The sequence below is a fragment of the Gekko japonicus genome, unplaced genomic scaffold (assembly GCF_001447785.1).
Source record: "Gekko japonicus isolate JY-2015 unplaced genomic scaffold, Gekko_japonicus_V1.1 scaffold1350, whole genome shotgun sequence".
NCBI lineage: Eukaryota > Metazoa > Chordata > Lepidosauria > Squamata > Gekkonidae > Gekko > Gekko japonicus.
In genome coordinates this window covers 161,704-186,716 of record NW_015163129.1, presented here as the reverse complement: position 1 = coordinate 186,716, position 25,013 = coordinate 161,704, and the positions used below count along the sequence as shown (strand labels likewise).

The following is a 25,013-nucleotide window of genomic DNA, read 5'->3' as shown; positions in this document are numbered from 1 at the left end:
AGTTTCCCACAAGAATATTGTACTTCAGGCTCCTCCTCTTCCTGTCACCTCCTTGCAGCTCAGTGGGTCCCTTCCTGCTGACGTGAGTGGGTCCCAGGTCTGGGAGGATCGAATACTGTTGCCTTAAATTTTGCAAGGTACAAAATGGCTTGGCATGGGAGCTGCTAAAATAAAGCTCAGTATTCTCTGGTTTTTGGAAATAACTTCTGTTCTCTGGAACTTGTCTAGCATTTTAATAGAGATGAGCATGCACCCTGATTGTGGTTTGTTCCATCTTTGACACCGCAGGGTTTTCCCAATATTCCTCTGTCGAAGTTCACAGAATCTCAAGAAGCAGGACTAAAAAGATTAAAAAGAAAATGATCCTCTGCATTTTCTTGGGGGGGGGGCATGAACACAGTAATCAAAGGCTTTGCAACCCCAACCATCAGGGATCCTGGGAAAAGCACACACAGATGCTGCAATGTCACTAACAATGATAGCTAGCTAGATAGATGTATTTATTACGGCATCGAGCCAGCATAACCATAACACATCACTAACAATGAAATAACAGAAGCCCTTTCAAAACTAGCCTTTGGTTTGCCAAAGAACCTCTGTTTTTTAAATTTCACATTATAGATATGGAAGCTTAAATTACTGAAGAATTTCAGACAGACGATATAATCCGGAAGAGGAACGGTTCACAAATGGTTTCTGGTCTGTCATTTCAGACAGAACCATTTTAGAACCGGTTCCCTACCGGAATATATTTGTAATTTCAGACACAAACGCTTCTGTCCTGTTTAGGAAATGGGGATGAAGTGTTTTATCTGTCAACCGCTTCCTAGTAGTCTTCAGTTTCTTCTCCTGGTTCTGATGCGCTTTTTTCCGCTGTTTTTTGCCCGCGTGGGCAATCTCCAGCTTTTTTTTTTGAACGTTTGCTTTATAGCGTTATAGCGCTATAACGCCATAATGGAATAGCATTATATCAATCCTATTGGAATGCCTGGAGTGTTTTGTTATAGTGCTATAGCACTCTAAAGCGAATGTTTCCCCCCCTCCCAAAAAAAGCCGGAGTTCGCCCGCACGGGCGAAAAATGGCGGGGGGAAAGTGGGAAAAACCGGTGCAGTCTGAAATGGCAAACCACTTCAGATCCAGCTCTTTTCCGGAAGGGGAAAGCCATGTGTGAAATGGCAGCCCTATACCGGTTTACTCCATGACGGATCAAAAACGGCTTCAAAACGGGTTAAAAAGGGTAATGTGAAATTCCTCACTTTGTGCATCTGAGAAAATGTATTGAGTGTTTAGGGATCCAGTACCACCTTCACCCTTCATGGGAGAGCGGGGAGAAGACAACACTTGCTTTTCAGCGGCAGTTTCTCATCCCATTTGGGGAGCTGCTCTAAAGGGCCCCTGGAAATACACGCACAAAATCAAGAAGTATGCTCGCTCATGAAAGCATACAGAAGGTTGTTTCAGTCTGTGCAATTCTTTGGTTTTCTGCGGTCCACAGAGATGAGGGGGGAAATAGGAGTTTTGTTATCTGAAGCTATACGTTTCCCAAAAACGGGTTCAGAGAGAAATTTGAGGGGATAATATTTTGAATGATACATTATTTATAGTGCAGTCCACTAACGTTGTGGTATTAGTTTTGCATTATAAGTGGTTCATGTGGGTAGTTTTGCCATCAGTTTGTGATACTGTGTATATTGATTAAACACCACTGAAAAGTTTCACTTGTAAAGACTAACTTAGAATCATGATCTGTTAAGGCTGGAGGTAAACATTAGTATTGTCTCTTCCCCCCCGCCCCCCGAAAGGACTCTGAAAGAGGCAGGGTTGATTATACTTCTCACTGAGATCCTACTTCGGCCTCTAGTACACAGATGTTGCGTGTTTTTATATTGTTTCTGGGTTGTGCTGGCTGTATGGAGTAGAGACTGTTCTAAACCTAGATAATAAAAGCTTCCTTTTGTTCAATGTTAACGGTTTCTATTTTTAATTTTTTAGGGTGTGGCAGCTTGCTGCTCCATTTCATCTGAGTCTTTTGTAACTATTGTTTGAATGATAGTAGGCTTGTATTTTTACTGGTAGATTTCATAGATATCTCAAGCAGAGTGACATCCTTACCAAGTTGTGTATAATGCATTTTGTATTCTTGCAATAAAGTTGACTTTTTTCCTGCACCACTCCCCCTGCCCATGTTTCCCCCCGTGGCTCAAAACTGTCTGCAAATTGTACATCCTTTAGCCTGGGTGAGGGGGAAGGCTCTTTTGAGAGGATGGGCGGAAGCTGCTGCATGAAGAGAAGGAGACTTTTTTCCTTCTTCCCTTACAGGGAGGGTTTTTCTTCCATCTCCTTCCTCTGTAAGTCAGATGGATGGCCGTATACCATCTTCAACTTAATGCGTAGTCCCTCATTTGGTGGAAACACTTCTTCCTGGAGAATTTTGGGTCTGAAGCAATGTGACATTTCCTTTCATTATGACTTTAGACACATTTCTGCTTATCTATGCATAATTTAAAAATTACTGTAAAATGAGAAGGAATGGGGTGTGGTATGGGTGAGTCAGTGTGTGTGTAGTGAATATTACAGAAAGTACTGGAAGAGGGAAGCTTGAAGTATGCATCAACAGAAAGCTTCCCAGTATGGTCTGGATCTTACCTACTACTGCTGATTAGAAGTGGCTTTGAATACTCATTGATATGGATGTATATAGAAAATTTGCTACACCAATATCTAGTAGAGGGATAGAAAACGGTTGCTTATGTCATCAGTGTGAGACTTGTCTTGTGGGCCTGAGCTGTTAATGGACTGATGTGGCTAAATGGCTAAGGGTGAACAAACTGAAACTGAATCCTGACAACCTGAAGGTAGTGCTGACAGGGAAGGCTGAGGTCTTGAAATGTGCTTCCCACCTTTGCTTGGGTTCTGCTGCCCCTTCGCTGAGTTGCTTAAGAGCCTAGGGGTTATACTGGACCCATTATTAGTGCTAGAGAAGCAAATTAATGCAGGTGCAAAATATGTTTCTGTTCCATCTTCATTTAGCCCAGAAGATAGCTCTCTACCTTGATATCAGTGGCTGTTGGCCACATAGGTCCATGCCATGATGACCTCAAGGCTAGACTACTGTAGTGCACTCTACGTGGGTCTGACCTTGAAGTTATCTCAAACTCTGGAGCTCAGTTACTATAAGGAACTAGGCAAAGTATGCGTATTATACCTATCCTGTCACTCCATTAATTACCAATCAATTACTGGGTTCAGTTCAAGGCATTCATTATCACCTAGGAAACCCCTCATAGCCTTGAGCCTGCGTATCTGCAAGACCATCTCTCCTGCAATGCTCCATTGCAACAGCTTTGCTCATCTGAGCAAAGACCTCTGACGGTGCCACCCTGCAAATGGGTACAACTGACAGTTTCTCAGACATGTGTATTCTCTGTTGTGGCTCCCACCTTGTGGAATCACCTGCCTGAGGAGTTCAGGAAGGCTTCCATGCTTCTGTCTTTCCAAGGGAGTTGGGTTGTGGCATAATGGACTGGTTCAGGAGGGAGCGTTTTTATCAAGGGAACGAGATAGTAGTTGGTTCCACTGCGTATTGCAGGGCTCAACAAATCCCAGGCTCCAGAATACCATGAGGCTTAAAAATTTCATTGAGATGCCTAGGATTTTCATCAGTTATTTATTGTTGATGCGTCTTGGGGATTCGCAGTAGAAGTACAATGCTTATTTTGGCATATCAGTGGCTGTTGGCCACATAGGTCCATGCCATGATGACCTCAAGGCTAGACTACTGTAGTGCACTCTACGTGGGTCTGACCTTGAAGTTATCTCAAACTCTGGAGCTCAGTTACTATAAGGAACTAGGCAAAGTATGCGTATTATACCTATCCTGTCACTCCATTAATTACCAATCAATTACTGGGTTCAGTTCAAGGTATTCATTATCACCTAGGAAACCCCTCATAGCCTTGAGCATGCGTATCTGCAAGACCATCTCTCCTGCAATGCTCCATTGCAACAGCTTTGCTCATCTGAGCAAAGACCTCTGACGTTGCCACCCTGCAAATGGGTACAACTGACAGTTTCTCAGACATGTGTATTCTCTGTTGTGGCTCCCACCTTGTGGAATCACCTGCCTGAGGAGTTCAGGAAGGCTTCCATGCTTCTGTCTTTTCAAGGGAGTTGGGTTGTGACATAATGGACTGGTTCAGGAGGGAGCGTTTTTATCAAGGGAACGAGATAGTAGTTGCAGGGCTCAACAAATCCCAGGCTCCAGAATACCATGAGGCCTAAAAATTTCATTGATTTGCCTAGGATTTTCATCAGTCATTTATTGTTGATGCTTCTTGGGGATTCACAGTAGAAGTACAAATGCTTATTTTGGTGAGGGATAGAGGTTAGCTTTTTACTGTGATGGCAAGCAGGGTTACCTCATATTTATTGATACCCCACAATGCTTTGGTTATTGCTTTTTTAAAAAAAATCACAAGCAGCTGAAGAGTATAAGATTAGGAGTTTCGATAGCAATGATTAGAAAGTGTGGTTATTAAAATACCAAACCCCTGGAGGCTGAAAAATAATTCTGGCCCCTAAAGCTGATGCAAATTTCTCAAGGCCTGGGTTTTTTGTATGTATTATCTTGCTTTTACTGCACGGTCTTCTACTTTTGTAATTCCGTTTTCTCCATTGTTTATGGTATGCCATGTCTTATACTGTTTTTTTGCATTGTTTTATAGTTTTTGTCATCCACGTACATTATTTATTGTATGTTTTATACTGTTCCCATTGCATTGCTTAATTTTGTAATCTGCCTTGAGTCTCAGCAAATAAAAGTATGAAATGGCAAAGGGACCAGGATCCCCCCATGCACAGAGGTGTGCACTGAAGTTGGTCAACAGTGCTGTATTGCTGGGTGCACCGTCTCCTTGAAAGAAGCCTTCTCTAAATGTTGCAAAGATTAAGATCAGCCACTTGGGTTCAATTTGAATTGTAACTCTATAGTTCTAAATATTGTGTAGCATTATAACTTGTCTTTGGTGCCAGCATTTAAAGTGACTTTTGTAAACAGGAGTGTTTGCTATGCTGCAAGCTAGTCTGCTAGACACCTGGGTTTGGATACCACAGATCTATTTTGTTAACAGTGGCTTGTTTCTCTGGCAAAAGGAGTCTTTTCCGTGTTGGCATAACTGGGTTTAATTTATTTTCTTTATTGCTGCACAGTTCCAAACGTAAAATTTTGTAACATTCCATACCATGCTGATGTTCTTTTTGTTGTGTACAGCCTGTAAAGTGAGAAATGAAGTCAAGGCTAAAGAATGACAGGTCGCAACCTCCCATTGGTGGTGGAAAGTGCTGTCAAGTCGTAGCTGACTTAGGGTGACCCCATAGGATTTTCAAGGCAAGAGACAAACAGAGGTGATTGGCCATTGCCTGCCTCCGCATTGCAACTCTGAACTTCCTTGTTTGACTCCCATCCCTAACCAGGGCCGGCCCTGCATAGCTTCCAAGATTGGGCTAGCCTGGGCCATCCAGGTTAGGGCTGCAACCTCCTAGGCGCACCTCTTTATGGGTCACGGTAGGAAGGACTGTGAGTCCACCCAGGCTATAACCAACAGTAAAGGATGTGTAGGCTTGAGACAACTCTGCGTTCTCACACCTTTTGTCCTGCTTCCTGAGGGATGCTGGTTTTCACATGGACAGGATGCTACGGGAGGGTCCATTATCTCCAGTGTGGTTCAGATGTAATGGCAACCTATGATCTGCTGCGAACTGTAGAGGAGGGAGCTTGTGAGCACAAGGCTCTTTCTAGGCTCATTCACATAAGTGCCAAACTCATGATTATGTGTTGTTATCTGAACCAAGCCGGAATGTTTTCATTTTGTTCAGCAGAGTGAGCCTTTAATTTAATGACCGAGCACTGCTGATTTTGTAATCATTCTAACCTAAAGGGAACTGTCGTCTAGTTGTCCTTCATTATAATATAACTTTTCTTGGTCCCTGAAGACTGTCTGTAAGAGTTTAACCAGTCCAGACATAGCCCATAAATGTTTACAGATGAAGCAGAATATGAGCAAGTATCTCAGTAAAACATCATTTGTCTTCAGACCCATTCATTAATCAGCGTGAATTGCTGTGTTGTAGCTAAGAATCTTCAAAGCAAGATCTGGGTAAATGTGGGAAAACATAATTGCTTTAATTGCTCGCAACTTGGAATAAATTCTTAATTCTGACTCCGTAACCTGTTTTTTGCCGATATTTTCACTGCTTCCTTGGTCCTTTTTTTAGCCTGTAGTCCCACAGGCTGCTGCACGTCTAGATAATTGCCATTTTAAATGTTTTGGCACGATAAGTAGCTATGTGACCCCTGAACAGTTGGCAACCAACTTTTTAGCAGGACAAACAATGTCTGGCCACTGAGATGGAGCAGTAAAAGGTCCCTGGTGCCTGGAGGAACAGAGCCTTCTTAGTCATGCAACAGAAGGCCAACTTGGCAAGCTTTTTGGCTTGTAGTGAAAATATTCCTCCAAGTATGCAGCTCCTAGTTCAGTTCAGTTTAGTTTATTGTAATTAGCCATTGGCTGTTAGAAAATTACAAAACACAAATTGTGAACAAGCTATAGGTTAGAGTCAGAATATACAAAAATACCAAAAATCAGTAACAAAATATGACTAATTTTATACAGTGGCCTAAATAATGCCTCTGTATCTATCTATCTGTCTGTCTGTCTGTCTGTCTGTCTGTCTGTCTGTCTGTCTTCCTTGGTCCTTTTTTTAGCCTGTAGTCCCACAGGCTGCTGCACGTCTAGATAATTGCCATTTTAAATGTTTTGGCACGATAAGTAGCTATGTGACCCCTGAACAGTTGGCAACCAACTTTTTAGCAGGACAAACAATGTCTGGCCACTGAGATGGAGCAGTAAAAGGTCCCTGGTGCCTGGAGGAACAGAGCCTTCTTAGTCATGCACCAGAAGGCCAACTTGGCAAGCTTTTTGGCTTGTAGTGAAAATATTCCTCCAAGTATGCAGCTCCTAGTTCAGTTCAGTTTAGTTTATTGTAATTAGCCATTGGCTGTTACAAAATTACAAAACACAAATTGTGAACAAGCTATAGGTTAGAGTCAGAATATACAAAAATACCAAGGATCAGTAATGAAATATGACTGATTTAATACAGTAGCCTAAATAATGCCTCTTTATTTATCCTTGAATTTATATCCCGCCCTACCCCGAAGGCTCTTCCCGATGCCACCTTGGAACGTATATAGCTCCTAGTTCTAAACCCTTTAGCTGTAACTTTTTCTTAGTTTAAATCATTTTGGAAAGTGCATCTCATCAGCTTTACCTTGAAAAGTTCTCACAGGTCATGATTGATACATACGTGGTGGGAGTCACCAATGAACATCCTGGAGCACTAAAAAATGTGGATTCAATAACTGCACTGCACAGCTTTTTTATCCCCACCCCACCCCATATGCATTAAAGTGAAAGTTTATCAGTGTTTTTTTCAATATGTTTGTTAGCAACTACTCTTGGTAACAGTGAGTCAGTGGTAGAACTTTCCTTGTAGAATAGGGATGTATGAAACCCCTGAGAAATCTTTCTAGTATTGGAACCCTCTGAATTCCTCACACACCTTCATGGGCAAAAACCTTGGAATTGGTCTTGAGTGTAGAACTTTCTTCTTGAGGCATGTTTTTTCTTGTTCTGTGTTCTTTATTTTAAAAAAATCATGGCCAATGTCTACAGAGCTCCTTTATTTAAAGGCTTGCGTACACCAACATTATATTTTATTTTTTACTTATATCCTGCTTTTCTTCCTCATGGGGACCTATAAACAGCTTATCACATCATTCTCTCCTCCCCCATCTTATTCTCACAACAGTCCCCCTATGAGGTAAGTTCGGCTAACAGATTGTGGTAGACCCAAGGTCACTTGGCGCACTTCTGTATACAGAGCAGGGATTCTAACCCGGATGTCTCCGGTCCTAGTCCAACACCATACCGGTTCTCAGAGAATTTTGGATTGTATTTTGTGAACTGCAGTCTTTTTATGCTGCATGGCAAGGTGTGCTTGAAAGTCACCCAAGTTTCCAAAGTGACTTTTGGGATGAAGGGAAGAACATAAGACAAAAGCTGCTCTGAATGGCTGGGCAGAGTAGGTCATGTGTGGTTGATGGCCTGGAGTGAAAACTGTTGAAATATAGATCTCCTAAGAACTGCTGAAAGTTTAAATGGAAGCACTGAGGTTAAACTTCTGTGCTAAAGGTTATCCGAAGAAAACAGAGGAACGTACTTAACACGCATTGGTGGCCTGCAGACTGGTGAGGGCTCCAATTTAGATTGAATTGCTGAGGAACAATAACATTGGCAAGCATTAAAAATGGTTATGGTGAGCAGCCACAGGTTGTAGAATGCTGTAGTCCTTGGAGTGGATCCAGCAAATGCGTTTGTGGGAGGCGCTAATGGGTACATCTCTTCCCCACATTCCCCTTCCTCCCAGCAGCGCTTTTCCAACTGCCATGGAGTCTAACGGCCTTAAATGTTGGAAATTAAAGAGCAGGGAAGCAAGAGCACAAGCCTTAGCAACTAGCCAGGCTCGTGTGTATCCCAGCTTAATATCACTTAGAACTGACATTCGAAGGCAGCCATTGATTTGCAATTTTTGTACATGGAAGTGTACTGTACAAAACAGCAGCTATCACTTTCTTCTCCATGAGGGGCTCCATGCTGAGGAATATGGAGCATGATGCACATGGGAGGCCCCGCAGCGTGCATCACCGTTGCCTGGGAAACATGTTGCCTTCCCCCACACTACCCCTGCAGTTTCCAAGCAGCAGTACGGGAGTGCACGCATGCGATATAAGAGGGGGGGGCACCTTAAAACTCTCAGTAAAAAGCAATTTTTGAGCATTGTAATATGCCATTTGTAATTGGCACCTCAATTACAATTGAAGCCATTGCCTCTAACCTAAGATTTGTACACAGCTTCAAAATCCTAGATCCTGAGCTGATCCTACTGTGTATTAACTGTGGCTAAAATGCAGTTGTAACACCAGGCTTCGGTAAAAGGCTGCAGGGGGAGAGACGTCAGGGAGTGCATGATTGTGCAATGTACTTGCAGTCTCTTAATCCCACACGTAAAGGCTGATTCATGTTAGCATTGTCTCAAAGGGTCCATTAATTCATGCTGGTGGTTTCCTGTTCTGCTATTTAGAATGGCTCAAAATAATACAAATCTAGTTCTGCAAAGATGGTCTGCAGTGGGAGAAGATATTGAATGACACTTCGATATCGGGAAGAAGCAAGGGAAAAAAATTGTTGGAGATAATCTGTTTGAAGACGGTTAAGTGTGTGCTTCCCAACTGGTTTCCCAAATGGTCTCTCTGAAGCTTTCTCCAGCTGTCATCTATAGTATAGTGCAGGGATCCCCAACAGGTGGATCACCAGGTACTGTACAGAAGCTTGTGTATCAACTAGAAGACCCAGAAAAAGGTTGTAAAAAGATTTTCCCCCCCTCTGTGCTTGCTTTCCTCTGTATTTCTAGGACAGAACCAACTTAGCAATATGGAAAGAGGGAAGTAGCTCAAGATATTTTTCCATTACTCAGAATGGATAAAAATGGGCCGAATAAATAAAATATGCTGTAGTACAATTTTTATACTAAGTTATACATAATGCATTTTACATTAAAGCAGCACAACAAGCTTAAGATTGATAGGAAAGTAAGTATTGAAAATATTTTGGCTTTTTCTCAAAATTTCCATCGGGGGGTTACTTTTCCTCCCCATGGCCTCAATGTTCTGGTGGTTTTACATCTGTGTGCAATAGGGTGTAGGTTTTAAACTTGTGTGAGGGTTTGGTTAGCAGCACTTGGAAAGTTCAAGAGGAAGTCTAAAGGAGGGCAGGGGAAAGAAGCAATATGAATGCCCATGGAATAGCTAAACAAAGTAATACGGAAAACAAAAAGAGCAAGTTCAGTGAGGGGAAGCAGTTCTAGACAGTCCTTTGTCCTTGAAAAGGGAGCGGTGGCACAGGCTGTAAAAGCCTGCAAAAAAGGCATTCTATCTCTGAACAGCCATAAGGCTGTTCGAGTCCCACCGCGGCTGGGGTGAGCTCCCGGTCCTTGTCCTAGCTCCCGCCCACCCAGTGGTTCGAAAGCCCAAGGCAAGTAGATAAATGGGTACCCACTCCTAGAAGCGGGGGGCACCCTACCTCCAATAAATTGGAGTGCGGCGGCGGCTGGATGGCTGAGCGGTAGCGGCGATCCGGCAGAGACATGGCAGCGGGCCAGCGGCAAGCAGCGAGCGACCCTGGCGGTGATTGGTCGGGGCGGTGTGATGACGTGGTGTGGTCGGAGCCTGCAAGACAGAGACCAGTTGTTGCAGCCATCACGCGGCCGCGTGCTGTAAGGACCACCCAGAAGGAGTCGATGCGAGAGAGAGACCTCCGCTGAGACACCGTCGCCTGGAAACAGCACGAACCCACCACGGAAGATCACTGCTGCTTAGGTGCCTGGTAGGCACTCACCCCTCCCCTTCACTGTGGCCCTAGTTAGGTGATTAAATGTCTATGTAAACCGCTCCGAGCCTTCGGGAAGAAGCTGTATATAAATCAAATGTGTAATGTAATGTAATAAATAATAAAGTCGAGCCTTTTCCTAAATTGGGTTGGTTTTGTCTACTCTTCTTTGGGAACGGGTCAGAGGCCTGGTTCAGCCCCAGTAGCAAACCATGGCTCAAGTTGAACAGGCCTTGTGTTTCCACCCTCTTTTCCTCCTCCCTTTATGTGGTTGGAGTCCATCAGTGACTTTACACAAGCCATAACTTTCTGTTACATCAAAACCAGCCAACTGTGCTTGCTCTTTCTCTCCAGGCTAGGGCTGCAGAGCACAAACAGTGGCTCGCAATTCTTGTCCCAACCACCACATGCTATATCATATGATTCTTGCCCACCAGAGATCGTTGGTTCTAAGGGAATACTTCAACAAATTGCTGATCAGTCAGGGTTTTATTATCTGCAAGCCTCTAGAAAAAAGCAAGAGTTAGCAGCATTTAAAATTTTCATAGGTCCAGAAACATCGATAAGATGTATAACTTTGCTTTAACTATAACGGATGGTTTTGACAATTCTTGTTGTAAGCCACCTCACAGATGGCTCGTAAGGGGAAGCAGGGTATAAATATTTTAAATAGAAAGAAAATCAGGTAATATTCCTCTCAGATTTCCAGTTGGGTCGTTAGATTGCCAAAGTAATAAAGTTGTGTATTTAAGTGCCTTGTAATAGGGTCACAAAGGGAGTAGATACGGTGGACACTGAAAATATAAGGACAGTGTTTACCGCCTGCCTCATCAACAAGATATAGATTTCACCTAATTCTCTTGTCTTTGGACTTGGGAGTTGGCAACATTTTTCATTCCTTCTTAGATCCTTTAGCTTCACAGAACACCAAATTCCTAGAGAATTATCTGGGTGAAATATTACTTACATGGAATGTCACATTAGACATGGCTGTATGTAAAACAAATTACATAGTATAGTTTCTCAAACTGAAGTGAAGAGCATGAAGAGTTCTGGAAGAAAATATATTGCAGGAATCTCTTAAGTTAAAGCACATTCTTTATTGGCTAAATCTTGCCCTCTTACCAAGTATGTGATCTGGATGAGCAGACACTTCTACACTGGGTACAGTGGCATGATATTAATCTTCTTTCAGTTATATCTTGTTTGTAAGTTTTTATCCTGTCTAGTCTTCGCTGACCTAGCCACACTAAACCATGCCACCGTAACCCAGTTGGGCTGCTTTACTGTCAGGACTACCATTTTCGTTTATAGCCCGTCTTTCTTGTAGAAATGCAAGTCGAATGATAAAATACGAAAACCAGTTCAGTTAGTCAGTAAAAGATCTCCAATAAACAAAGCATCAGGACTTGTAGTGTATCAAAATAGTCCACTAAGTCTTGCTGTGTAATTTTGTAACTCCTGTGTTATGATTTCTGATTACATAAACCTTTATAATCTTTCCATAAATGTGTATGACTATACCAGAGGCACCACTTGGGAAAACTCTTTCCTAGCTGTGGTGGGTTATATGTGCTTTCTTTCACAACAGTGCCTCTGTGTGTGTGTGTGTGTGTGTGAAAGGGATTTGTCCTTGGTCAGTTTATTATACAAGGTCATTTTCAAACCTCTTGGAATATATACCCAGTGTACTGGTCGTATAATCAAAGAGGCTTGGAAACGAGCTTGTGTAATAAAACTACCAAGGACAAATCCCTTTGACATAGCAGCTGATAAGAGTTTGTGTGGCTAATTGTCCTGTTTGAAATGCTAATGATATCATCAAAATAGAGCAGGAAGGAAGGATCACTGAAGGAATGCCAGATGAAACAGAAGAGAGTAACAGGATAGATGAGCTTCCCCAAGGAGAGAGTTCCAGAGCATCAGTGCCACAACCAGAAGGCCCTCTCCCAGGTTGCTCCCCACCTAATCTCAGAAGGTGGAGGCACCTGAAGCAGGTCTTTGGAAGGTGACCACAGAGGTTGGGGAGGTTTGTAAAGGAGTAAGCAGTCCTTCAGCTATGTTGGTTCCAAGTCATTTAGGACTTTAAAGGTCAACACCAGCAACTTTAATTGTGCCAGGAAATAGATTGGGAGCAAGTGTGGATGGGCCAAAACTGGAGTGACATGGTCCCTATAACCCAGTCCAGTCAATATCCTGGCTGCAGCATCCGGCACCAGTTGAAATTTTTGACCACTTCAAGGTCAGTTCCTCATAGATTAAGGATAGTAGCTGTGTTAGTCTGAAGCAATGGAACAAAGTTTGAGTCCAGTGGCACCTTTAAGATCAACAAAGCTTAATTCTGGGTATGAGCTTTCATGTGCACGCACACGTCTTCAGATATTGAAGTCTCTGAAGAAGTGTGCATGCACACAAAAGCTTATAACCAGAATTAAATTCCGTTGGTCTTAAATTAGTCCCACACAGAGCGCGTTGCAGTAATCTAATCTAGATGTACCCAGGACATGCAACACAATTTTTTTCTGCTTAGGAAAGGCTGTACCTGCCTGACCAGTCAAAGCTGGTAAAAGGCGCACCTGGCCGCAGCTACCACCTGCTTGTCCATCCGTAGGCCTGGGTCCAAGAGACTCCCAAGACGATGGACCTGTTTTTGAGGGAGAATGCAGCCTCATCCAGAACAGGTTACAGTGTAAGTCCTGAATCAGAGCTTCTGATCACCAGTAGCACTTCTGTCTTTTTGGGATTAAGCATCAGTTTTATGAACCTCCATCCACTCAAACTGCTTCCAGCCAGTGTATTTTAGTGGTCTCTTATATGTGTTTCATCATTACATGTGAACTATGTTATGAGAAGGCACAGGAATAGTTTAAACTACATGATTCTAGATTAATCCTGAATTTCTGGGCTTTGAATAATGAAGTAATTATCTTAGATGACATGGTGTGGTTTATACATAGTGGAAAATATGGTTCCAGGAATGGGGTGGGGGGGTGGGGAGAATCCTTGGACCTGTAATTCCCCCCACCCCCATGTATAGTTGTATAATTAAGAACTTCCATGGGAAACCATAGTTTTGTGGCTGTGTCTGAACCACAAATTATGGTTTTTATTCTTCTGTACAAAGAAGGATTCCAGGCTCTAGTTTCATCCTGGTTCATAGGGAAGAGATTTAACTACCAACTGGCTTCTTGGAGAAGTCTTTTGTTAATGAGCTGTGCAGGGAGAGAACCCAATACCCTTGTAATGGCAAACAATGGTTTTATTCTTTCATCTGATCCAAGACACTGCTGTATAAAATGTTGTCATTGGACCTAATGAGCCGCCTTCAGCCATGGTACTCACATCTAGAAAAAGAGCAGGAAAAACCAGAGCTGGGTTTGGAGTGTCATGTGGAGCTGTGGTTTTCCTATCCAGATCCATACGCTTAGTTTCCTGCTTGATGTTAGCCACTTGCCCTCTATGATGGGTCAGAAAAAATCCCTTTTAAACAAAGTAGTTTGCCATTCCCTCTACTCAAGCTGCTTTATGGTGCCTAGAGATTTTCTTTATTCTGTTATCATCATGTGCAAGCAGATTATTTGGACACCTTTCTGTTGTGTTTCAGGCCGGATGTTTTGCACACACAGTCTTGGTCACTCCGGTGGATGACCTTTGCCAGAAATGGACAGGAGGAGTGAGTTCCTCCTGTCACATTCCTGGCAGTCCAGAAGAACTGTAAACTGGGGTATCCTTCTGGATTTGGCAGGCTACAATAGGTACGGGGGCACAATAGTCTACAATAGGTACTGGGGGCACTATGCTCCAGCAGTACAGATAATGTCTGGCCAGCTGGTTTCAGAAGGTTGGGAGGGGGGGTTGGTTGGTTGGTTGTTCCATCCCATGGCAATTGTGTCATGGAGTTTCTTGAGATCAAATTCCTTCCCATATGCATTTAACCTCCTCCTATAACTTTATGTTAATGGCAGTGTTCCCTCTAAGCTGAGTTAGTGTGAGCTAGCTCACAGTTCTTTAGCCTCCGGCTCACATGTTTTTGTCTTAGCCCAGGAAGGAGGGCCCCAGAGCAAACTAATTGATGCAGCAGCCAAACTGCTCGCTCACAACTTTAATGCCAGTAGCTCACAAAGTAGAATTTTTGCTCACAAGACTGCACACCTTAGAGGGAACAGTGGTTAATGGTTATCTGAAGTTATGGAAATGTGTGTCCTTAATACATAGGCGATGTCCATCTGTGTCTCTTTCTCTAGTTCATTATTGGTTACAGTTTTGTTTCCAGGCCCAATTCAAGATGCTGGTTTTAAGTTTGTCCTGTACACACCTACACAGATCTTAGTCTTCATAGGCCTTTTTTCAATGGTCTGTCCACCCCACTCCCAGTAAAGTGGGTGGCCATGGAGGATAGAGCCCTTTTCAGTGATGGAGCTTTGGTTGTAGAATATACTCCTCCTCTCTGCCTTCAGCTGGTGTTTTCTGGTCGCCACCTGGTGCCAGGCTAAGAGTTTGTTTATTTCAGCAGGCTTATAAGTATAATAGCGTTCCTTCTGTGATTGCCCCCAAATTATAGTGTGTATATATTTTTCCCCTGGCTTTCTTGTTTCATTGCTGTTGCTGGTTCACTGGAAATTGGTTTTAGAGTGGTTTGGGGACTATTTTTCTATATTGTATTACTGTGCTGTGAACTTCTTTTGACATGATCACAAAGAAGTGGTGTATAGATAAATGACTATAGAAGAAATGGACTTTGGTACTGTGCTTAGAATACAGCATCCTGCCAACATTTGCCTTTTCAAAACATGTGCGTGTATCTGTTAAGGCTGCAAAGATAGACTTATTTATTATTTATTATTATTCACATTTTTATCCCGCCCTCCCCGGAGTGTAGACAATATTGTGTAGACAATATCTGGTGGAATATTTGAGGCCATATGGTTTTGGTAGGGTTTCTGGTGACTGCAAGCAGAGTCCCACACAGCAGACAGAAGTTAATGTGTTTAATTTGCAAGGCTGTACAAGTTGCAAGGTTTGCTTATTTTAGGTGCAGGATAATGTTTTAGTCACAGAGTCCTGAATAGCCATACTCATAAGCTGTATGTGAAGACTGTGGGGAAGGAGCCATGGCTCAGTGGTAGAGCATCTGCTTTGCATGCAGAAGGTTCCAGGTTCAATCCCTGGCATCTCCAGTCAAAAGGATCAAGTAGGAGATGAAATCAAAGACCTCTTTAGATCCTGGAGAACTGCTGCCAAGTAGACAATACTGACCTTGGTGGACCACTGGTCAGATTCAGTATAAGGCAGCTTCATGTGGTCATATTGATAACCTTGGGTAATTACGAAATTGGGTTCGGTCCAGACTTCTCACTTGCAAAAGCCCCATCCACATTGTTGGGAGGAAGGAGTATAGTAGAAGTTCAACCATAGTAATTTCCTAGAGACAGACAATCTTTAGTTGCGTTTGTGGTTCTCCTTTTCGTTTGAGATGAGGAGGACATCCTAGCACGTTTGGGTACTCCTCTTCCCATCATCTTACAAGACAGGAACTAGATTGCCCTCTCTACCCCCGATGGGGAGAGGAGTGCCCTCCCTCTTCAGTTCTTTTCCTGCCTCCTCAGTGAGTGCACAAATTCATTGAGCTCTGTGGAACCCCAACTCTCAGAGTGGCTAGATTGCAAGATCTTTCCCTTTTTGTGTGCCTAACCTTCCTGGCTAAAGAACAGAATTAGAGTTCAGTGGCACCTTTAAGACCAATAAAGTTTTATTCAAGGTATAAGCTTTCGTGTAGTTACCAGTCCATACATGTATAATTAGAGGGTGAGCAGCAAATTAGCATACATTATAATGACTTCCTGGAGGCAGGAAATTGATTGCACTTTCTATCTTCTGATGGAGGAGGAACCCACCCTCAGTTCTGGAGACCTCCGCAGCTGATAACAGTTCACGATGTGTGCCAAACAGACAACAAGGCTTACAGAATCCTATGAAACAAACCATACAGATAAAGATAAACTGTTAGAACAATGAAAGAACAATGAACATGGAGATTGGGAGTCAGTCACCTTTTAGGAAGTGTAATAGGCTGAATAGAGACCCTCCAACTAGGGTGGATCCAGAGTGTTCTCCTCGCCCTCAAGAAGAACGAACCTTCACAGTGAGTCCAATGTTCCATTCTCTCTCAAGGGAAGGAGGACACTCTGATATGCTTGGGATGTTACAAATCTCATCTGATCCCGAGAGGGAAAAGTGACTGCCAAGCATAGAGATAACAGTAGGACTAGGACTGTTAAACATCTTCATTATGTTGTATGCTAATTTGCTGCGCACCCTTTAACTATATATGTATGGACTGGTAACTTCCATTTCAACGTATCTGAAGAAGTGTGTGTGCACGTGAAAGCTTATACCTTGAATAAAACTTTGTTGGTCTTAAAGGTGTCACTGGACTTGAATTTTGTTCTGTTGCTTTAGACCAACATGGCCACCCACTTGAATGTGTCTTCCTCATTTGTCATCCATTTGTCTTCCCCTCCGTCCAGGCTTTACAGCAAAAAAAGTGCTGTTCTTATTGTTAGTCTGTCTCCCCCACTCCTTCTTAGCAGATGTTTGTCTTCAATTGACTCCGCCTCTGAAGCTGGGAGTGATCCTACCAGGCACATATAGCGGGAGGGCCCTGCATAAGTGCTTGCAACAACCCCACGTGGTGCTAGAGCTCCAGGACAGAGCTGTAAGCTGTGAAGCATTGCAAGCCAGCAAGGGCACTGAAGAACATATTGGCGTGAAAACTCCAGCTCCCTGTAGAGGGCAGTGAGGAAGGCCGAATTCCCTAGAGCAGCTTCTACATCCAGAGAAGAAATGCCTGGAGGAGTGAGTGAGCGGGAAGCTGCAATCCTGACTCCTGCAGAGGGCCATCAAATAGCAAAGAACCTCACACCAGTGATATCAAGGTTCTCCTCATTTTTTGGACAAGCCTGGTACCCGCCAGGACATTGCACCCAAGAGTATACAAAATGGAGAGACATAGGAATCCTAAAACTAGAAGACATTACATTGAATAAAGAGATAATGAGCAAAAACGAACTGGAAATTAAATTCAATCTTAGGATACCATGGTATCAGTACCTTCAATTTACTCACATGTGCTCAAAAATAAAGCTCAGAGAAATCTTACAAAAACCGGCAACTCCCTTCAAATCGCTGATAAAAGGCGCAGATGAAAGCAAAAAAGGGGTAATATCAAAAATATATGCCATCTTAAGAGCGTTACAAGAAAACACAACACTCCCATATCAAAAATACTGGTGGTGTCGATCATTGCACCCAGATGCTCCACCCGCTTGGATGGAATGAGAGAACTCTTCTCAATGTTGATTTAAAAGCCGTGATTGCGAAGACACTGCAGTGTCTCTTCGGTGTTCTGGGTGGACTCCGACCGTGTACTGGCCCGGACCAACAATTTGTCTTAAGTACGGATGTACATGAATTCCTTGGCTCCTGAGATGACTCGCAGGATTGATGATCAATTTGGTGAATAGTCTGGGTGCTGTGGACAGACCGAAGGGGAGAGCTCTGTACTGGAAGTGTTGACCGTAGATGCAAAAACGGAGATATCTTTTCCCCAGCAATCTTAATTCCCGCTTGTGATTCATCCAGGCCAGCATTTCACATGATGTACTCTGCATATATATTAACTAAGCAAGGTGACAGTATACATCCTTGTCGTACTCCTTTTCCTTTTCCATCAGGAGTAGCATGTGCTAAAGAAGGGGAAGGCAAACTAAAGAGTGCCACTGATGGGAGGAGTGAGGAGGTTCTACACAAATCGCATGAAGCCGTCACTCTGTCTATCAGAACAGCAGCTGCAGATTCCCTTGTGGCCAGGGCCTCTGTTATGTGGCTCCAGAAATTGCAAAGAGAGTTCCCTGACTTGAACAAGAAGTCCTAGCTTACCTTCATAGGCTGGAGAGAGCAGCTGCCTTCATGGCTGATCCCAGCCTAGACTCCATGAAATTCTCAGCAAGGGCTATGGAATCCATGTGGTGGTGTGTAGGCACCTCTGACTGAAGTCCTGGGCAGTGGATACACTCTCTAAATCCAATGTGCCCACATGGCCATTCCTCAGAGGCAAGCTCTTTGGGGACATCCTAGATGACATCCTCATAGAAACAGAGGGCAAGAAAAAGGCTATGCCAGGGGTGGCCAAACTGCAGCTTGGGAACCACATGTGGCTCTTTCACGCAGTCTAATTTAATGTTAATAAAAAGCAAATTTGCATATTTTCCAATAAAAACATTTGTGTAATATTTGTTCACGTCTTGTGACTCTCAAACATCTGACATTTATTCTATGTGGCTGTTATGTTAAGCAAGTTTGGCCACTCCTGGGCTATGCCTTTCACCTATAAATGAGATGACAAATGCTTCAAGGGCTATGCAACTCAGTCCTTTTGGTCTAATACAACTCTACCTAGACTTCAGAAGAATTCCTGGAATAGGTCAAGACAATCCTATCACTACAGTCACCAGTCCAGATCTGTTGGGACAGTCAGCTGGAATGAACAAGAACACAAAGCAACAAAACAAACAATCCTGATGCAAGGACAGTTCTGTTGGGGTGGGGGGGAGACCAGCCATTTCAGGCAACTTGGCTGAGATCTACCTCCAACAGAAGGGTCCAAGAAACAATCTCAGGCTACCTCATAGAGTTTTCTGCTCCGCCACCCAGTCACTTCCTGAAGTCCCCAGTCTCAAACTGCCCACTAAAATAACAGTGTACTCTCAACACAATCACCTTCTGGACATAGATGCAATAGAGCCAGTACCATCATCACAAAGGTTCTCAGGAATTTTCTCAATATTTTTCACAGTTCTGAAGAAAAATGAGGACTGGAAAGTGGTCTTGAATCTAAAACCCTTGAACAAATTTTTGTGGTACTGATACTTCAAGATGGAAACATTGAGAACTATCTCAGAGTCTCTACAGAAGGGAGAGTTTATGACATCAACAGACCTGACAGAAGCATATCTCTATGTATTGATTTTTTCCAGCACACCATTGCTTCCTCAGGTTCACCTTTGGAAAGCTCCATTTCCAATACAAGGCCATGCCTTTTGGTCTGGCATCTGCTGCCATAATATTTATGAAACTCCTTGTTCCATTAGTAGCTCCCCTGAGGCTCAGGGGAGCCATGTGCATCCTGGATGACCTTCTAATCAATTCAACTTCCCGCACAAAAACTGCCAAGGATCTAGAGATCGCCATTCAGTGCCTCACAGATCATGGGTTCCTGATCAACATCCAGAAGAGTCAGTTGTCTCCATCGCAATCAATATTTCATCTGGGGGCAATCATAGGCAGCGTTCACACGCACGAGATAATGTGTGTGTGGGAGAAGTGAGGGTATTTGCTCTGCAGGAATTTGACCCGCATTTGCGCAATCACACAGTTTGCCGGAGCTGCAGGGGCAGCCCGCCACTGCGTGATCACATATAATCGCAGGTAAGTCGGGGAGGGGGGTTGCTGCGTATTTCCGATGCACTTCAATGAGGGATCAATGATTCACATCTCTGCACTGAGTACTCCCTATGTAGTGTGCGAGGGGGCGTCACCCGAAATGGGGGGGGGCGCCATGGCATCGGGATGGCCCGATCAGACCATCCCGACGCCATGGAAGTGCGCTGGCATGATTACACTGGGGGAAGTCTGTTCCTGTTCCTGTTCCCGGCTTTCCCCGGTGTCTTTTTACTTCGCTTCTACAGTGGAGCAAAACGGGTTGCCGACGGGAGCGGGACGCTTGGCAGATGTTGCCGTCTGATCATGCCCTTAAAATCCGCCCGGCATTCACGCCTATGGCACGGCTAATTCTGCATGTGATCGTGCCCATAGACTCTCAACAGGGCAGTCTGCTTTTATCTCCAGAAAGGGCACAGAAAATAGTGAAGGCAGTAAAAATAATTCAGATGGTTAAAAAAAAAAATGGACCTCATGATGCTAGCCCAGTTACGAGGATTGCAGTAGTCGATTCTGTGCCATGGACAAGGGCTCACTCTTCAGAACTACAGTGGCTGATATTGCCATATCAAAGACGCATTGCCCTCAAACAACATGTCAGACTGAACATACTCAATTTTTTGAAGAAGCACCTCACCTGGAGGATGATCAAGAACCACCTCACCAGGGGAAAACCACTTTACTGGTTTGCAGACATGTAGATTACTACAGATGTGAACTTGGTGTGTTGGAGAGCGCATTGCCCACTGGAACATGTACAGGGCACATGGACCAAAATAGAATCCAAACACAGCATAAACTTTCTGGAGCTAAGAATGATATGCCTGGCCCTAGAACATTTTCAAGTGAAAATGAAGTACATGAATGTCAGTATAAGAATGGACAGCATACAGCCAAAGCACATGTAAATTGCCAAGGAGGGACCAAATCAAGATCATTACAGCAGCAAGCAGAATTCATAATGAGGTGGGCTGAAACCCACATAGCATTGATAAGAGTAGAACACATTCAAGGCTTGCTTAAACATCCAAGCAGACTGGCTAAGCAGAGGCAGCTAGATCTGGGAGAGTGGGCACTAAAACCAGACCTATTTCAACAGATAGTGGGTTGCTTTAGTTGCCCACAAGTAGATCTCTTTGCAACCAGAGATAATGCCAAATTAGCAAATTTCTTCTCCCAATTTGCATACCCTCAGGTGGAACAAGTGGATGCCCTGATGGCACCATGGCCAACAGGTCTTATTTATGCCTTCCCTCTGATTCCAGTCATTCCCAAAATGCTATGCAAAATCAAACAGAAGTTGGAAGTCATATATGTGGCTCCCAGGTGGCCCGGGCAGCCATGGTTCTCCAGTATAGTAGCCCTCTCCACTCAACCACCATGGGAACTACCAGTAGTTCTGAACATGCTAATGCAGGGTCTGTCCCACACCTGGACCCTTCATGGTTACATCTGACCATCTGGAAACTGAGCAGCAGATGTGGTTAGCTCAAGGTTTTTTTGAGCAGGTTGTTCACACAGTGTTATCTGCACATAGACCATCTACATCGCATCTATATGACTATACATGGAAGGCATATGTGAGATGGTGTAGGTGGAAGCAATGCCAACCACAGTCAGCATGTTTCCCCCCCAGTACTTCAATTCTTACAAGATGGTTTGTCATAAGGTCTTAGACGAAACACCACACGTAGACAAGTAACAGTCCTAGCTTCAATCATCCGAAGTTTCCCCATTTCTAGGCACCCAGTAGTTAAACATCTCCTTAAGGGTGCAGAATTATCCAATCTACCGGCGATTCCAAGGATCCCAATGTGGAGACTTCACATAGTGCTGCAGGCTTTGACTAAACACTGTTTGACCCACTGTGAGAGGTATCGCTCAAGTTTGACACTTAAAGTACTGTTCCTAGTGGCAATTACACCAGCAAGAAGAATATCTGAATTGGGAGCACTGTCTGTTGCCAAGGGTTATGTATCTTCCTATGTCCAGTTCCTAGTTTTGTGTCTAAAGTACATTCAGTCTTTCACAGACCACAGGAATTATTCTTATTCTTACCATCCTTCTGTCCTAGTCCATCACATCCAAAAGAAAAAAACTGGCATTCACTGGATCTGCGCAGGGCCTTGCGTATGTAGGTTATAAAAACTAAACCAACCAGAAACCCAGAGGCCTTGTTCATGGCATATCACCTAGTAGTGTGGCGCAAAAAGGTTTTCAGAGCTACTCTTAGCAGGTGGCTGAAAGAGTGCATATCAGTATCTTACTCATCAGAAGGCACCGTCCTGCCTGAAGGAATCATGGCACTTTCTACCAGAAGTGCATCTACCATGGCAGTCTTCCATAAAAATGCCTCAGTGGAAGACATGCAAAGCAGTGACTTGGGCATCCAAGTCAACATTCACCAGGCATTACAAAATGGACACTGTGGCAGCAGCAGATGCATCCCTCGGCCAAAGGGTGCTGCAGCAGGTGGTGTAGATGGCGTTTGGGATCCTCCCATTGGACACGTGGCTTTGTAACATCCGAAATGTACAAGGATGCCCTCCTCATCTCAGACGAAAATGGAACACTGGACTTACCATGAAGATTCCTTTTGTTTGAGAATGAGGAGGACATCCTGGACCCACCAAAGCTTTCTGTTTCGTACTTGTTACTTGTTCCTGTTAAGGTATAGGTTTTGTCCTCCTGACCAAGTTGTTTCAGAAGGTTGGAACGGAGGAAGGCTCTAAAGCAGCGGTTCTCAACCTGTGGGTCGCGACCCCTTTGGGGGTCGAATGACCCTTTCACAGGGGTCGCCTAAGACCATCGGAAAACACAAATTTTCGATGGTCTTAGGATAGGGCTCCCAAGTCTCACCAAACCGCGGTGGGGGATCGCATCTCTTTGCAGAATCCCTCCCGCGGGGACAGCGAGACATGTTACACCCGCCGTCGCCAGGACATGACGCTACGCGTCGCTCTGGCAATGGGGTTGTTTGAAGTAGCATTGAAAATAATTTTATGGTTGGGGTCACCACAACATGAGGAACTGTATTAAAGGGTCGTGGCATTAGGAAGGTTGAGAACCACTGCTCTAAAGGCACACAGAGCAGTCTCTTTAGGAGCTGTGGAAGCCTCTGATCTGAAGAGGGCGGGCACTCCCCTCCCCATTGGGTGTGGAAAGAGCAATCTAGTTCCTGCCTTCCAGGATGATGGGAGGAGGAGGAGTACCCAAATGGGCCAGGATGTCCTTGTCAGTCTCAAACAACATCACAGTAAGTCTAGTGTCCCATTTGGCATCCCTTAGATTATTTTTTTTAATTGTCAAGCAGTTTGTCACTAGCCTGCTTCTGCTGAGCAGCCACTCTGTGAAATGTGGGCCCACTGAGTCAAGGCAGTGCCTGGAAAAGAGTGTGTGTGTATGTGTGTGTGGGAGACACTTTTCCACTGGAACTGTATTTGCTGTTCTGTAGGGTAGCCCGGCACGACCCTTTGCCAGATTTGTTGATCATCGGTGTTTGTGTGCATGTAATAAATCATTAAATGTGTTAAATTTGCCAGCCACAGAATAGGAGAGTATGGTGTAAGGGAAGGATCTTAATAAAGGTAGTCCTTCATTGACCCCAGTTTAGAGTTCAGTAACTTCTGTTGTGGCCCTGGCCTGGGTGGCCCAGACAAGCCTGATCTTGTCAGATCTTGGAAGCTAAGCAGGGCTGACCCTGGCAAGTATTTGGATGGGAGACCTCCAGAAAATATCAGGATCAGGAGGCAGAGGAAGGCTATCAAGCCACTTCTCTGAATGCCTTCCAGGCCCCAGTCGGAGCTTCCAGAGGTCGCCATGACTTCCAGGCATGGATGTGCGCGCACACACACACAAATTTTAAAAGCCTTCTATTATGTTAACCTTTTTGGGGGGGACCCTCCCCCAATTTAAACCTTTATTTCTCTTTAGTAACTTCGCAGTCCCAGTATTTCTTGCATGAAAATCCAGCCCCAAATGAACTACTGTTAGAAGGAATTCTCTTTCTGGTGTCTTTTCTCCTTGCTTTTACTAGTTAAGCAAAAGTATGCCAAGGGTCAGTAATCAGGTGCTCACTTTTTACAGGTGGCCCATAGATTAAGAATAAATGTGCTGTTTTGATCTCTTTTCTGACTTTTATTTACATGAATTTTAAAGCTGGATCCAGGAGATAATTCAACTAATATTCCCTTCCCTTTCCCTAGAACACATCAGTAATGGAGGATCAGAATGAAGAAGAGTCTCCAAAGAAAAACACACTTTGGCAGGTAAGCCCCTCTTCTTCCCCCTTTCTCTTCCTTTTCTTTTAAGCACAAAGGCTAACATGAATGCCTTTGGATGCTATTGGTGTGCTCTGGAATTTGCTGTGAGCAGTAGCAACCAAAAACGTCCCCCAGAATTGAGAAATATCCCTATATTTCAATAGTTACCTGCCCTGATCCCACTTGCAGGAAGGGAGGGCTGTAAATATGAATGAATAAATGGATGAATCAAAAAATAAATAGGGCATCACTGAAGTTCTTCCTAAGTGTGTCCAGCAAAGGTGAGTTTTCTCAGTAGTTTACAGGGTGAGGTTAGGGACCTGCAAGACAGCTGAGTGGTTTTATCTTCATCTTAAGTTTTGAAGAGTTTGCAGTTCTGGCTTTTGATAACCACAGTGTCGCAATTGGCATCAGTGGAATACTTGTTTCAACTGCTTTTTGGTTCCCAAGCTTTCAGTGGCGTTTGCTCGGCTATAGGTACTGCCTACGTGGGAGCAGCTATGCTCAGTGTGTTGCTGCCACCTGTCACTCAGAGGACAGATGAAGCAGCAGCATGCTAGCTTATGTTGCCATTGAGATGGGTGGTGGTGGGTAGGTAGGTGACCTCTATTACCTTGGTCAAGCAGTGTAGCTTATGGCTGTTGGACAAGGGAAAGTGGGTGGGTACAGCTTGCTGGTTTGGCTTTGTGCAAGACATCTGTAGATGATGGGCATTGCCACTCACCCCAAGGCAGTGCGAATTGCATA

The 25,013-nt window shown here is 44.0% G+C and overlaps 1 protein-coding gene across 2 annotated transcripts in view; it reads left to right on the top strand.

Moving 5' to 3' along the window:
- FBXW11 (F-box and WD repeat domain containing 11) overlaps positions 1 to 25,013 on the top strand; it is a 137,888-nt gene that overhangs the window by 55,836 nt on the left and 57,039 nt on the right. For both annotated transcript variants that reach the window (XM_015406931.1, XM_015406930.1), the window contains one exon: positions 24,210 to 24,272. In XM_015406931.1, coding sequence (XP_015262417.1) covers positions 24,210 to 24,272 — 63 coding nt within the window. The remainder of the gene's footprint in view (positions 1 to 24,209; positions 24,273 to 25,013) is intronic.